General features: G+C 37.9%; 1 protein-coding gene across 1 annotated transcript; it reads right to left on the reverse strand.

Moving 5' to 3' along the window:
• Positions 1 to 1,529: 1,529 nt before the first annotated feature.
• Positions 1,530 to 12,122, reverse strand: MPHOSPH6 (M-phase phosphoprotein 6). The gene is made up of 5 exons (XM_043989313.1): positions 11,993 to 12,122; positions 7,985 to 8,097; positions 7,543 to 7,633; positions 2,913 to 3,007; positions 1,530 to 2,254 (listed from the first exon to the last, which is right to left on the reverse strand). Exons 1-5 carry the CDS (start codon positions 12,041 to 12,043, stop codon positions 2,122 to 2,124), a joined length of 483 nt encoding a protein of 160 aa, XP_043845248.1. The 5' UTR covers positions 12,044 to 12,122; the 3' UTR covers positions 1,530 to 2,121.
• Between the last annotated feature and the right edge of the window lie 251 nt (positions 12,123 to 12,373).

Genomic DNA, 12,373 nt, shown 5'->3' on the forward strand with positions numbered 1-12,373 from the left:
TCCATCTCCTTGCCTCCTTTGTTTCTTTCACGTTCAAGATAAAACTCTATATTCTAGGAGAAGCCTTTCCTAATCTTCTTTAATGCTAGTGCCTTCCTTCTCTGGATTATTTTAAATTTATTCTGTATTTACTTGTTTTTACATAGTCAGTAACATGTTGTCTTTCCCATTAGAATGTGAGCTCCCTGAGAGCAGGGAGCATTTCTTTGCCTTTCTTTGTATCCCCAGCACTTAGCACAGCGCTTGATACATAGTAGCCACTTAGGTGCTCATGGAGGATCCTGTCCCCATTCTTCACGCCTTCCCTTTGAGTATCCTCTAATCCTGGAATGCACTCCCCTCTTCACCTTTGCCTCTTAGAATTCCTAAGACTCAGTTCTATGACTCGGTTAAAGTACTACTTCCTATTTGAATCTTTTCTAGATTACCCCAGATGCTAGTACTCTCCCATGCAGAGTCACCTTACTTCCATTTTGAATATGTCTGCATATATCCATCTTGTCTCCCAACAGGATATCAATTTCTTGAGAACAGAGATTCTTTTATTTTGGTCTTTGTATCTATAATGCTTAGTAGGTGCTTAATGAATGCTTGGTTATCTCATTTAATAATCACAACAATTCTGTGAGGTAGCTACTACAGGTAGAATTATTTTCATTTTGCAGATGCTCAGAGAACCAGCCATCTGTGAGGAATCCCAGATCCCGGATGAGGAATGTAAGGCTCCAAGGGATTATGGGACTTCCCCACAGTCACACAGTGTTGGAGGTGGCATTTCAACCCAGGTCTTTTTCCTGGCTGCAAATCTAGTGCTCTTGTTAGCATAGTAGATGCCTAATCTATGTTGGACTGATTTGCCACCACATTAGGCTGCTTCAATTAAGCATTTGTGGTATTACCTTTAAATTCATCAAGCATTTACCTCTCTGTAATCACACTGTTAGTGGCAAGAGAACAAAATTTGGAATTCCAGCTCCTGACAGGAGCAATGTAACCAGAGGCAAGTCACTTGCCTCCTTTAAACCTTAAATTTCCTTTGTAAAATGAGGATAACACTCATAAGGCTGTTGTGATGAAAAATATTTTGCAACCACAATATAAACTTGTATTACTACCTTATATCCTACTATGGTATTATTACTATACTTTCCATTGTAGTACCGTTATATACATTACCTCATTTGTTTGTCATAATAGCACTGAGGGAAGGAGTTACAAGGAATTAAAAAAAATTCCTTATTTGCTATTAATGAAATTACAGAATTGAAATATAATTGCCTAAATGTATACTTACCCAACTAGAAGTGCTTCTCCCCAATCAGATCTCATTGTATTACATATAACTTATATACTTTATTATATTCTAAACTGTACTGTATTTATCTGTGTTCATATCTTATGTTCCCTGCTAAACTGTAAACAAGTTGAGGACAAGGACCTGCTCTTATGCAGTTTTGTCTTCCCCTTGGTTTAGTACAGCAGTCTGTACGTAGGGTCTAGTTTGCTGACTGAAAAAAACAATAAGCACATGAAAGAAAAAAACATTTATTTCAGGATACATTCTTCCAACTTTAGGAGTGGCAAACATTCATCAGGACAAATATGATAGCAAGTAAATATTTTGCAGAATGGGAGTTAACACGATTCATGATAACATTTCCACCCTGTCCATATGTACACATAAATGAGTTCCCTATAAAAGACCTGTGCTATAAAATTTCCTTATTTCCAAATGAAATTATTGGTTTGCTTTCATTAATATTTTAAAATAAAATGTAAACATACCAAGGGCAATTTAAACAGTATTGTCATTTTATATCCAAGATTTTGAAATAAATGATCAGGCAGAAGAAACAACCATTCTTTCAACTCAAATGCTTTAGGGAACAATTGCCTATCTTTGTTATGTTTAACAGATCATGGCAAAGACCCCATGGTCAATGACAACTCCTCAGCCAAGGATGTATAACATCCATCACACATCTGTTTCTGGAACAGCATATGTTTCAAAAGTTACAAATTTCTTTACAAATAAGTATAATAACATTACTAATTACACAACCAATTCTAATTAGAAAGTCTCAAAATATGCCAGAGAATTTCTTGCATATTTTGCTTAGTCTACTCCTGAGGCTTTAAAAACGTCTTCTTAGCTTTAACTGGTTTTATGTTCCCATTTTCATCTTCATCATACTGTGCTCGATCTCTCTTTTTAGCAAACTTCTTTCCAATTGTGCCCACCAAACTTTCATATCTATAAAGAAATTATAATAGGAAATTCAGTTTCCATTATAAGCAGTGTGAATTAAAGTTTGTCAATAATCCCAAGTAGTATTTGTAATATGGAATTATTGATGCACAATCAAAACCACTACTAGGGGAAGCCTAGAATAGAATGTGCAGTGGAGACTTGGAGTCAGCAGAACTGTGCAGACCAAGGGCAAAATACTTCAATTCATGGTTAGGAAATCATTATATTTTAACATTTTCCTACTAAATTAAAGGAATGAGTTATGTATTAGTCATCAAGGTATCCAGAAGCACTAAGACTGGCTACCCAGGGTGAACAACAACTTAAGTCTGGGATTAGAAAAGAATGATGGGGGCAGCTAGATGGCGCAGTGGATAAAGCACCGGCCCTGGAGTCAGGAGGACCTGAGTTCAAATATGGTCTCAGACACTTAACACTTACTAGCTGTGTGACCCTGGGCAAGTCACTTAACCCCAATTGCCTCACTAAAAAAAAAAAAAAAAGAAAGAAAAAAAAAAAAAGAAAAGAATGATGATTCAAATCATGTATCCTCAGTGTTGTCCCATTCTGTGCCCTCAACCCCAGGGGAGAACTCATAGCAGAAATATCAGGGTAAGCTGGCACCCTCTTTTAAGGCTTTCATAAAGCAATGGTTACTTACCTTCTGGCCATTTCTTCATCAGACACATCAGCCTCCATTGTTACATCTTCAGCTTCTTCCTCTTTGTTTTTGGCGTTCATTTGGACCATTAATTTCTTAAAAAGAAACAAGAACATTAGAGCTGGTCCAGCTCTGGCTTTATGCAGGACTGCTTCCTTCCTGGCAAAAACAGAGTGAGGAGAGCAGGAAAAAAGCAGGAGAGAAATCAAGTTTCAAACTACTTTCCTTAACTTTTAAAGGAATAGAGTATATGTAAACTTCTATCACTCTGCTAGCTAACAGAGCTTAGAAAACAAACAAAAATGAGGCAAAATAATAAAGCCCTAAATGTGTCATGCTACTGGAAATTAATAAATGTAAACAAGGAATTTCTCTTATTTTAAGGCCCATGTGATTCTCTTAGCCTTTTCTTATTGTCAGGAAATAAGAATAAAGTGAACTACTTAATATGAAAAAGCAAAACCTAATCTACCTCAAAGGAAACATTTTCAAATTACAGCTTGAATACCCACATACAGTTTTAATGGGAAGGTCAGTGGCTGCTTGAGATATGTAAACTATACGTGGATGGGGGTGTTTGGTAAGTGTGGGGGAATTAGAAGGGGACAGAGTGACCAAGCCCAATTGCATGAAGCTGGTTAGGGCCAGTTCTGAAGGTGACAGTATTTATGATTGTCAAAGCACGCAAAACATCTGTTGGGGGCTCTGCAATTTCAAATGCAGTTAACTTCATCATGACCCAGATGTTTTGTAACAATCCTGGGTGTGCAGAAGACAATTTTAACCTACATACTATACAATGTGCAAACTGAAGGAGTCATAGAACCACAAATTATTAAGAAGGGACCTTTGAGATTATCTAGTATAATCCCCTGATTTTACTAAGCAGGTTTGAGTTACTGGGAAAACAAGTCCATAAATGTTAAGACACTTGAAGTTAATGGCACAGATGGGCTAGACCAAAGCTACTTACACTGTGGGGGTTCTGAAAAATTTAGCAATAGTAAAAGGTTAAGTATACCTATTTTATATACCTATATATCTGAGGTCATGTAAAAATTTCTCAGGTGAAAAGGGGTCACAAGTGGAAAAAATTTAAGAAGCCCCTGGGCTAGAGAATGCAGGATGTGACTCCTATGCCAGTACCTTTTCTTCTGTACCAAGAAGCTTTAAAAAAAAAAAAAAGTTATAGCCTGTAGAGTTGGGAAAAGATCTGAGAACATAGAATCTCCCAATTATTTGGAAAACAAAGGGTGAAATTACTTGCTCAAGCCCACTTAAGTAATAATAACAGTTAAAAGTGAAACCTAGGTTCTCTGACTACAAATCTGTAACTCTTGTCACTATCACACACTATCTCTTTGTACAACTCCTGGCTACTGGGATCCCAGGGCTGGTCTTGGACTATTGCTGGGTTGGTCATAGTAAGCACCTTGAGTTCAACTGAGGACAAATACTCTCCCACAGATGTTATGGAAATCAGTTCTTTAAAAAAAATAAAAACCCAATATGCTTGTGAAGTAACTGAGATTGCCAAAGAGGGCACAGAAGGTTAGGTTTTATTTGTAAGAAGTACATTCTACTTTGGTCACCTGTTTAATGCTGGAATAAGAAATAACAACTTCTCTCTAGTTTTAAGTGATAGAATTTGGTCAAAAAGTTATTTGAAAGATATTCTAAAGAAGATTATTTTGTCTTTAATAAATAAATCTCTGCCTCAAGATCAATCTGTTTCTCTGTTCAATCTATGCAGTACTGTCCCGAGACTAGTTTTATTGAATACATTTTAATCTTTTGAACTAGCTATTTTATAACCTATAAACCATATTTATGGTAATCGCATAAAAATGAAGACATTGTAAACCATCAATTTTTAAAATTATAAAAAATGGACAATAAAGAAGCATGGAATTATAAAGTGTTGGACTTGGCTTCCAGAAGGTCTAGGTTCAGATCCCACCTGAAACTCAGTAGCTGTGTCACTGGCAAGTCACTAACACTCTAAGTACCTCAAGAAGCTCTGTGATAATGCTTCCAAAGAAACCCCAGATTATAGGTATGTTTTAAACTAATGGCAGACTAATGGTAGAAAACCTACATTCTGTGAAATTCTCAAACCCCCACTTGATGTACCTCTAATTAAGAATCATAGAATTTTAAGACATAAAAGTGACCACAAAGTCTTAAGAGTTGGCCATCTAGTGCAAATTCTTACCTAGATCCTAAAACGTCTTTGTTTTGTTTTTTCTTCTCCATTTTAAATTCTCTCCCACCTAAGCTCTAAGTCTACTGAAACAAATAATGTCTCTACAGGAAAATCACGAAAGTTTTCAAAAACCTTGTGATGCAGAATTTACTTTAATTGATTTGTGATCTCATTGGTGTGGGTGGTCATTCTACCAGTATTGATTATAAGAGATCCATGCCCTCTCCTCTTGGACTGTTGCCCATGTCCTCAATTATATGCCCCAAACATTGCTTGTCTTCCATTAATATTTTTAGTATTTCTTGGAGACCAGTAAAACTCTTACACCACCTATGAAGGTAAATTCTGCTTCTGTAACATGATGATCTATGAAATAATATCAGAACTTACCCTCATCCTGCCCCCTTTTAAAATCCAGAAATGATAAATCACTTTCTAGCAACCCAATATGGGGAGCTTTTCCCAGATTAATTGAGGCAATGACAGGACTGACAGATAGAAGAGATTTTGTATGAGATGACTACAAAAATATCTTTTGTACTCAGAGGTACTCCCAATATTCCTTCATCAACCCTAAGTGGATAGTCCTCCCTCAACTAGGACACAGGAATTCTTGGGGCCCCTGCATTCCCTGAGACTGGCAGGGGAGTACAATCTCTGATATTCATCATTTTCCTGGGGACTTGTCCTTGCTCAGCAGGGCACAGAAACTTGTCCCAACCAAGTTTTCCAACACTTGGACTTACGTGTTCAGATCCTAGTGTGTGTGAAATTGAGGCACACACCAAGTGGTAACAGTTCAGAGTCTTTACTGTTTTCATATAATCATGCTATTGATGGCAACTTTGTTAGTTATGAGTAGGTGGCTCAGAGCCATGACAAAACCCAAAGTTAAGTAGCTCAATAGCCAAGAAGGTACAGAATTTTATGATATAGTTTAATGACTAGAGCACACAATGAAAAGCCCTAGAGTAGAATATGCTTAAGATATTTCTTAGCTCTATGATAAAGGTCAAGTCACTTTATTTCTCTGAACCTATTTCTTCATCTGGAAAATGTTGATAATCCCAGGATTGTTGTGAAGATAAAAACAAGGTTGTACATAAAGTGCTTTACAAAATTTGAAATGTGCCATAAAGGTGAGCTATTTATTTTACTGATGTACCTAGAGACCCCAGAGACCATACCGTTATAGGACACTCTGGAAATGGACTTTGGCCAGTGATACTTCCTAATTCACCTTGGGAAAATACTTATAGAATACTCTGAAAAGTTTTCCTGTCAATGGGGCTTTCTGCAGGTCCAGACCCAAGGCCCTCAAGGGGCTAGCCTAGACTCCCAACAATCTGATCACAACCCCATGGTCTTCATAAGCCTTCTGTAGACTTATACACAAGTAGGGCATGGTGGAACTTCTTTTATTTCTTAGGCATATCTGATCCATTTTCCTTGACTCTCTTTCAGAACTATTAGGACTGCTTAGTTCATCTGGTTATGCTTTCTTTTTTTGGGGGGGCTCCTTTTTTTTAAAGATGGTCTTTACCTATGACTGGGTTTCTCTCCCACTCATTTTTTCTGTATCTCCTTTCTCCCTAACTCCTTGCCTTCTCTCTACCATTCTGGTTTGTTTACCAAATTATATACTCCTTGAAGACATAGAGAGTGGCAAATTCATCTCTAAACTGCTTCCCTGCCCATGACAGGAGTACGTAGTAGGCAGTGAGTATTTGCTGAATTAAACAGAACCATTAAAGTTCCTCAGACTAAATGGGAATAAATCTTTACTGTATATGTTTATTTTACCATAAAGCTGATTTATGAAAATCCAGATGAACAAAATAGATAAGTTAGGTAATGATTATTTGTTTAAAGAATAATATAGTAGGGAAAAAAAGGAATGATATAGTAGGCAGAGCACTAAATTTGAGTTAGATAAGCTGGTTTCAATTCTGCCTCTGGTAATTATAAATTGTATGACTTTAAGGAAAATCAGTTCACCTCTGGCCTCACTTACCTCATTTGCAAAATAAGGAGGCTGGCCAGATGACTTCTAAGGTCTCTTCTGGCAATAACCACTCTATGGATTGATAAAAGAATGTGTCATAGGTTGCCTTTATATCCTATGCATAATAATTTAAATTTAATGTACACAATAATCTAAAGACAAACTTCAGGTACATAAAAGGAAGATACATCTGTAAAGACCAGTAAGAAAAAAATGGCACCATCTGAACAAAAATCCTAATATTCTTAAAGAAGACTGGGCTATGAAGTCCCATCTTCAAATGACAATGAGACCAGATGCTGTCCTTTGTAGTCTAAGACCTGTTATCTTCCATTAAGGATAAATTAGTTTAAAAAAATCCATTACTGGTAGAAGTAATTAAATCAGAAAATCTCAGATTTGGAGTAACTATTAAATACCTCGATTTCTGGATTAAACCCTCTGAATGACATTCTTCCATACAAAAGATCTTCACAAAGCATAAAGCTCTGCTCCTCTATTATGAAACTCCTAAAGGGGGAAATATATTTATATGAATACCATGTCTTTATTATTTGCAATAAAGAGTAGCAAATAAAAGCCAAGAATAAAATGCAAAACTAGCCAATTTTAGGTTCTTAGTAGACACAAGGGAAAAGTCAGAAATGGCTTAACTAAAGAAAAAAAAATCAAGTCTGAATATACTACCTCATAAATCCCTCGCGCCCCCCCCCCCCCCCCCAGCAAATAGCATCAAGTTGAAGAAAGCAAAAGATTAGCAAATCTTCCTAGGTAGTTCATTTGCATTTATTTTATTCTCATTTACAGAAAATTTCTTCTGGACAAACGAGACATTACAGATACAAATTGCAATAAACTTACTCTTTCTCCTTAAGTTCAGGTAAATCCAAGTACCAGTGTTCTTCACTGATTATTTTCTTTTCTTCTTCTTCTAGCTGTTTTTTAGTTTCTGCATCCAACCCCCTTTGCATGAACTGGATTAAAAACAATGTGATCAGTCAAGTAATGAGCTAAAGGTAGTTTTAAACTTTATTTAACTTTAATACTTTCATGGATCCATGATTTATTCCTTCAGTTGCTATGGACTGAAAATCATCTTTGATTCTTGAATCATTGCAACAGCCTCCTAATTTATCTTCCTGTCCCAATTTTCTCCCTACTCCAATCCATTCTCTACTAAGTTGCCAAAGGGATTTTCCTAAAACAAAGGTCGGAACTTTGTTCCTCCCCTCTACTCCCCAACCACACACATGTTCAATAAGCTCCAAGGCTCCCTGTTACCTCTGGGATCAAATATAAATCCTCTCTGGCATTTAAAGCCACTTACAAACTGGCCCCTTCTGTCTTTTGAGTCTTTTTACACTGTACCCCCCTCCACAAACTGTGTGTTCCATTTACATTGGCCTACTTGCTGTTCCTCACACCTGGCATTCCATATAATGACTCCATGTGCCCTGGCTGTCCCCCAGGCATAGAATGCCCTCAGTCTTCATCTTCAGTTCATTAGTTCCCACACCCCTGGAAGCTTCTGCTCAGATGGAAAATTCTACGGGAGGACTTTCATGCCTCCCCCTCTCCCTGCTACCCCAATTCCCCCTTCCCTCTGAGATAACTTTATGGTACATTGTGTATGTCTAATACGTACACAGTTATATGCATCTTATCTTTTGTGAGCTCCTTGAGGACAAGGACCCTGTCTTTGACCTTCTTTTTATCCTTAGCACAGTGCCTGGCACATAGTAAAACATTTAACAAACATAGTAAATATTAACAAATTTACTGACTGACTGAAAAGAATCTGCTAAACAATCTGGAGTTCTTTCTCTTGGCTGTCCATCTCATCACCACATGAGTGGTCCATCTCCTTTCCAATCATACATTTCCTGTATGACATCCCTTCATCCTTTTAAGCAGAGGTCACTGTTAGAAATACAGACACACCTCAGAGATATTGCAGTTTCAGTTCCAGACCACCCCAACAAAGCAAATATTACAATAAAGCAAGTCATATGAATTTTCTGGTTTCCCAATGAATATAAAGGTTATGTTTACACTATAATGTAGTGTAAACTACACTGTATAGTCTTTTAAGTGTAATAGTATTATGTCTAAAAAAAACCCCAATGTATATACCTTAATTAAAAAATACTCTATTCAAAAAAAACAAGCTAACTATCACCTGAGCCTTAGGCAAGTAGCAATCTTTTTGGTAATAGAGGGTCTTGCCTTGATGTTGATGGCTGCTGATGGACTGAGGTAGTGGTTGCTGAAGGCTGGGGTGGCTGTGGCAATTTCTTAAAATAAGAACTTAATGAAGTTTACCACACAGATTGACTCTTCCTTTCACTTGAACACTTAGAGTCCACTGTAGGATTATTAATTGGTCTAATTTCAATACTTTTGTGTCTTAGGGAATAGGGAAGTCCAAGGAGAGGGAGAGAGATGGGAAACAGTCGGGTAGCAATCAGAACACATACACAATATGTATTAAGTTCACTGTCTTATATGGGTATAGTTTGTGGCACCCCAAAACAGTTACAATCATATCATCAAAGATCACTTATCCCCATAACTAACATATTAATAATAAAGTCTGAAATACTTAATTTCTAAAATGTGATACAGAGACAGGATGTGATCTCATGCTGTTGGAAAAATGGTACCGAATGACTTGCTCTGTGCAGAGTTGCCACAAACTTTCAATTTGTAAAAAATGCAATATCTAAGAAGTGCAATAAAGGGAATTACAATAAAATGAGGTATACCATTTTTACTTAACTTGTGTCTCTCCACTGCCCTTTGTGTTACCTGCAACTCTGATTGTAAGGAGATAATACGACAAGATTTGCAAGTTTTGGTGAGAGAATACTAATGTTAAAAGATGAGTGTGGGTCCAGGAGTTTAAAATCATAAAAAACACTTAAGTGCCCACCCCACTTTTCTTATTCAATTCTGGGTCCAATTCATTGTCCATCTGCAATGCCTATGCCAAATATAAGTATTGATGTCAATGGACAGGCATCTAAGTTCATATTGTAGTCCGGACAGCAGGCACTTGCCATTCATTTGTATTTTCCTGAATAAATTGATAGTCCACCTCTTTTGACTAATCATGAGGTTCTTAAGGTTCTGGAGCTAATGCAATCAGTATTATCACCTGTAAATGGAAGCATCTGAAAAAAAAATCTCATCGTCTATGGGGATTCTCCTCTTCCAACTGGACCATAGGCAGTATCATTCCTGACAAGGATGCTGAAAACATACGAAGGAATCTTATACGCTCTTAAAATATACAGGAGAGATTCCTTAACGAAGGAGATCTACACCTTTTGGTCAACTGAGTGGTTGTAGATATGGATTGATACAGAAAATTTTAAAAAACTTGTATGTCTCCTAACATTTTCAATGGCTATCATCAATACATTTGTATATCATGATTACTTATAAGATCGAGATGGTTCACAAAGTTAAATTGAGCTAATTTGAGAAGAAATGTAATACACTTAAAAACATTCAATTCCATTTTATGGCTGGATAAAAAGAGGAAACAAAAAAGAAAGACACAAAGATAGTGACAACAGACAAACAAAAAGGCATAGAATTCTCTTCCTCTCAGGAGCCTATAATGGCTACAAATTATTCTTTAGACAAAAATCAAAATTCTGCCACGGCCTTCAAAGTTAAACAACCGATCCCCAAATTTCTATCTTCAACTTCAATTTTTCCGTCTTGAATTTCCTGACCATTTCCAAACATCTTTGGAAAATCTCTCAAAGCCAGATGTTCTGCAAGAACTTCAGACTTAAAAACAGAACTCATCTCCTACCCTCACCATTCTCTACTCACATTGATCTCCCTTTTAGTCAATGGAATGCCGACTTCTCTCACTTACCAAACCTCAGTATTAACTTTAATTCACTATTTATATTCTCTCACCATGCTATTAGTTCCTAAATCACGTCAATCTACTTTTCCAATCTCTCATCATCAACTCCTAGTTCAGACTGCATCATTTCTTGTCTGGATTCTTAAAAAAAAAAAAAATTCCTAGCAGTTCTTTCTGCCTCCAGCCTCTCTTCTTTCATTTCAATTCAATCTGACCCTTCACCACTCATCTATTCGAGTCTTTTATAAGCCTGTTATGTGCTGGGCACTGTTCTAGGCACTAGGGATAAAGCAAAATGAAATGCTCTCCCACCTGATCTCTGCCTCCTTGCTTTTCTAACTTCTTTCACGTCCTAGCTAAAATTCCACTTTCTACAGGAAGCCAATCCCCTTTGACTTTGTTGTCTTTCCTCTGCAGATTATTTCCAATTTGTCCTGTATATGAAGTGTCTGTACATAGTTGTCTGCGTGTTGTCTCCTCCATCAGACAGTGAGCTTCTTGAGGTCAGGGACTCTATTTTCCTTTTTTAAACCCTAGGGCCTTAGCTGAGTGCTTGGATTAATAAATATTTTATTTGATTGGCGGACCAAGAGGAAAAAAAAGGCTTCTGCCCTCAAGAATTTTATATTCTACTAGATGAAGAAAAAAATTCTAAAGGTGTAAGTAAATAGGAAATCTACACAAAGTCATCACGAAGTGACATGGAAGAGGGCCCCCGCTCGCAGAGGAATCATCATTTCTAAAATTTCTGTCTGACCTTTTCACTCTACACCTGAAAAACTTTAAAGGCTTTTCTCTTTTACACCGCTTGGAGAATAAAGTCCAGCCCTCTGAATTTGGCATTCAAAGCTCTCCATGGTCTGGCCCCCGTTTTCCCAGACCGCGGCCTCAGACTCTAGCGCCATGGCCTCTCCCATCTCTGCTCCCACCGCCTCAGCCACCCTCGGAGACCCCTCACTATCTTCCTCCGCGACGTTTCGTACCTTCATCCGCATCAGATTTTTTGACAGCTTGGGTTTAGACGTGGCCGCCATGGCGCCTCCGCTGCCTTCCCCTTAAAGTGCACGGGAAACTCAGAGAAACTCGGTCTGTGTCGCTTCTGCCTACGTCACTTTCCCGCGCCAGTGGTCTCCAGAGCCGGGTGGGGGCGGGTACCGGAGCGAGAGGCCTCCGCTGAGCCCTTTGATGCGCCTGCGCAGACTGTGGGATGGAAGCTGTCAGTCTTGGTACTCAAGTGCTGCTATGCAGTCTGGTTTGAGCCCTTTTCCTTGCTGCGCAGGTGGAGCTGGGGGTCCCTTGACACCTGGTCCTTCTCCCACATTAGTGTTCACCTGGGCTCGCACCTACGGCAGGTCCTTCTTCGC

The sequence above is a fragment of the Dromiciops gliroides genome, chromosome 2, assembly GCF_019393635.1.
Source record: "Dromiciops gliroides isolate mDroGli1 chromosome 2, mDroGli1.pri, whole genome shotgun sequence".
Classification (NCBI taxonomy): Eukaryota; Metazoa; Chordata; class Mammalia; order Microbiotheria; family Microbiotheriidae; genus Dromiciops; species Dromiciops gliroides.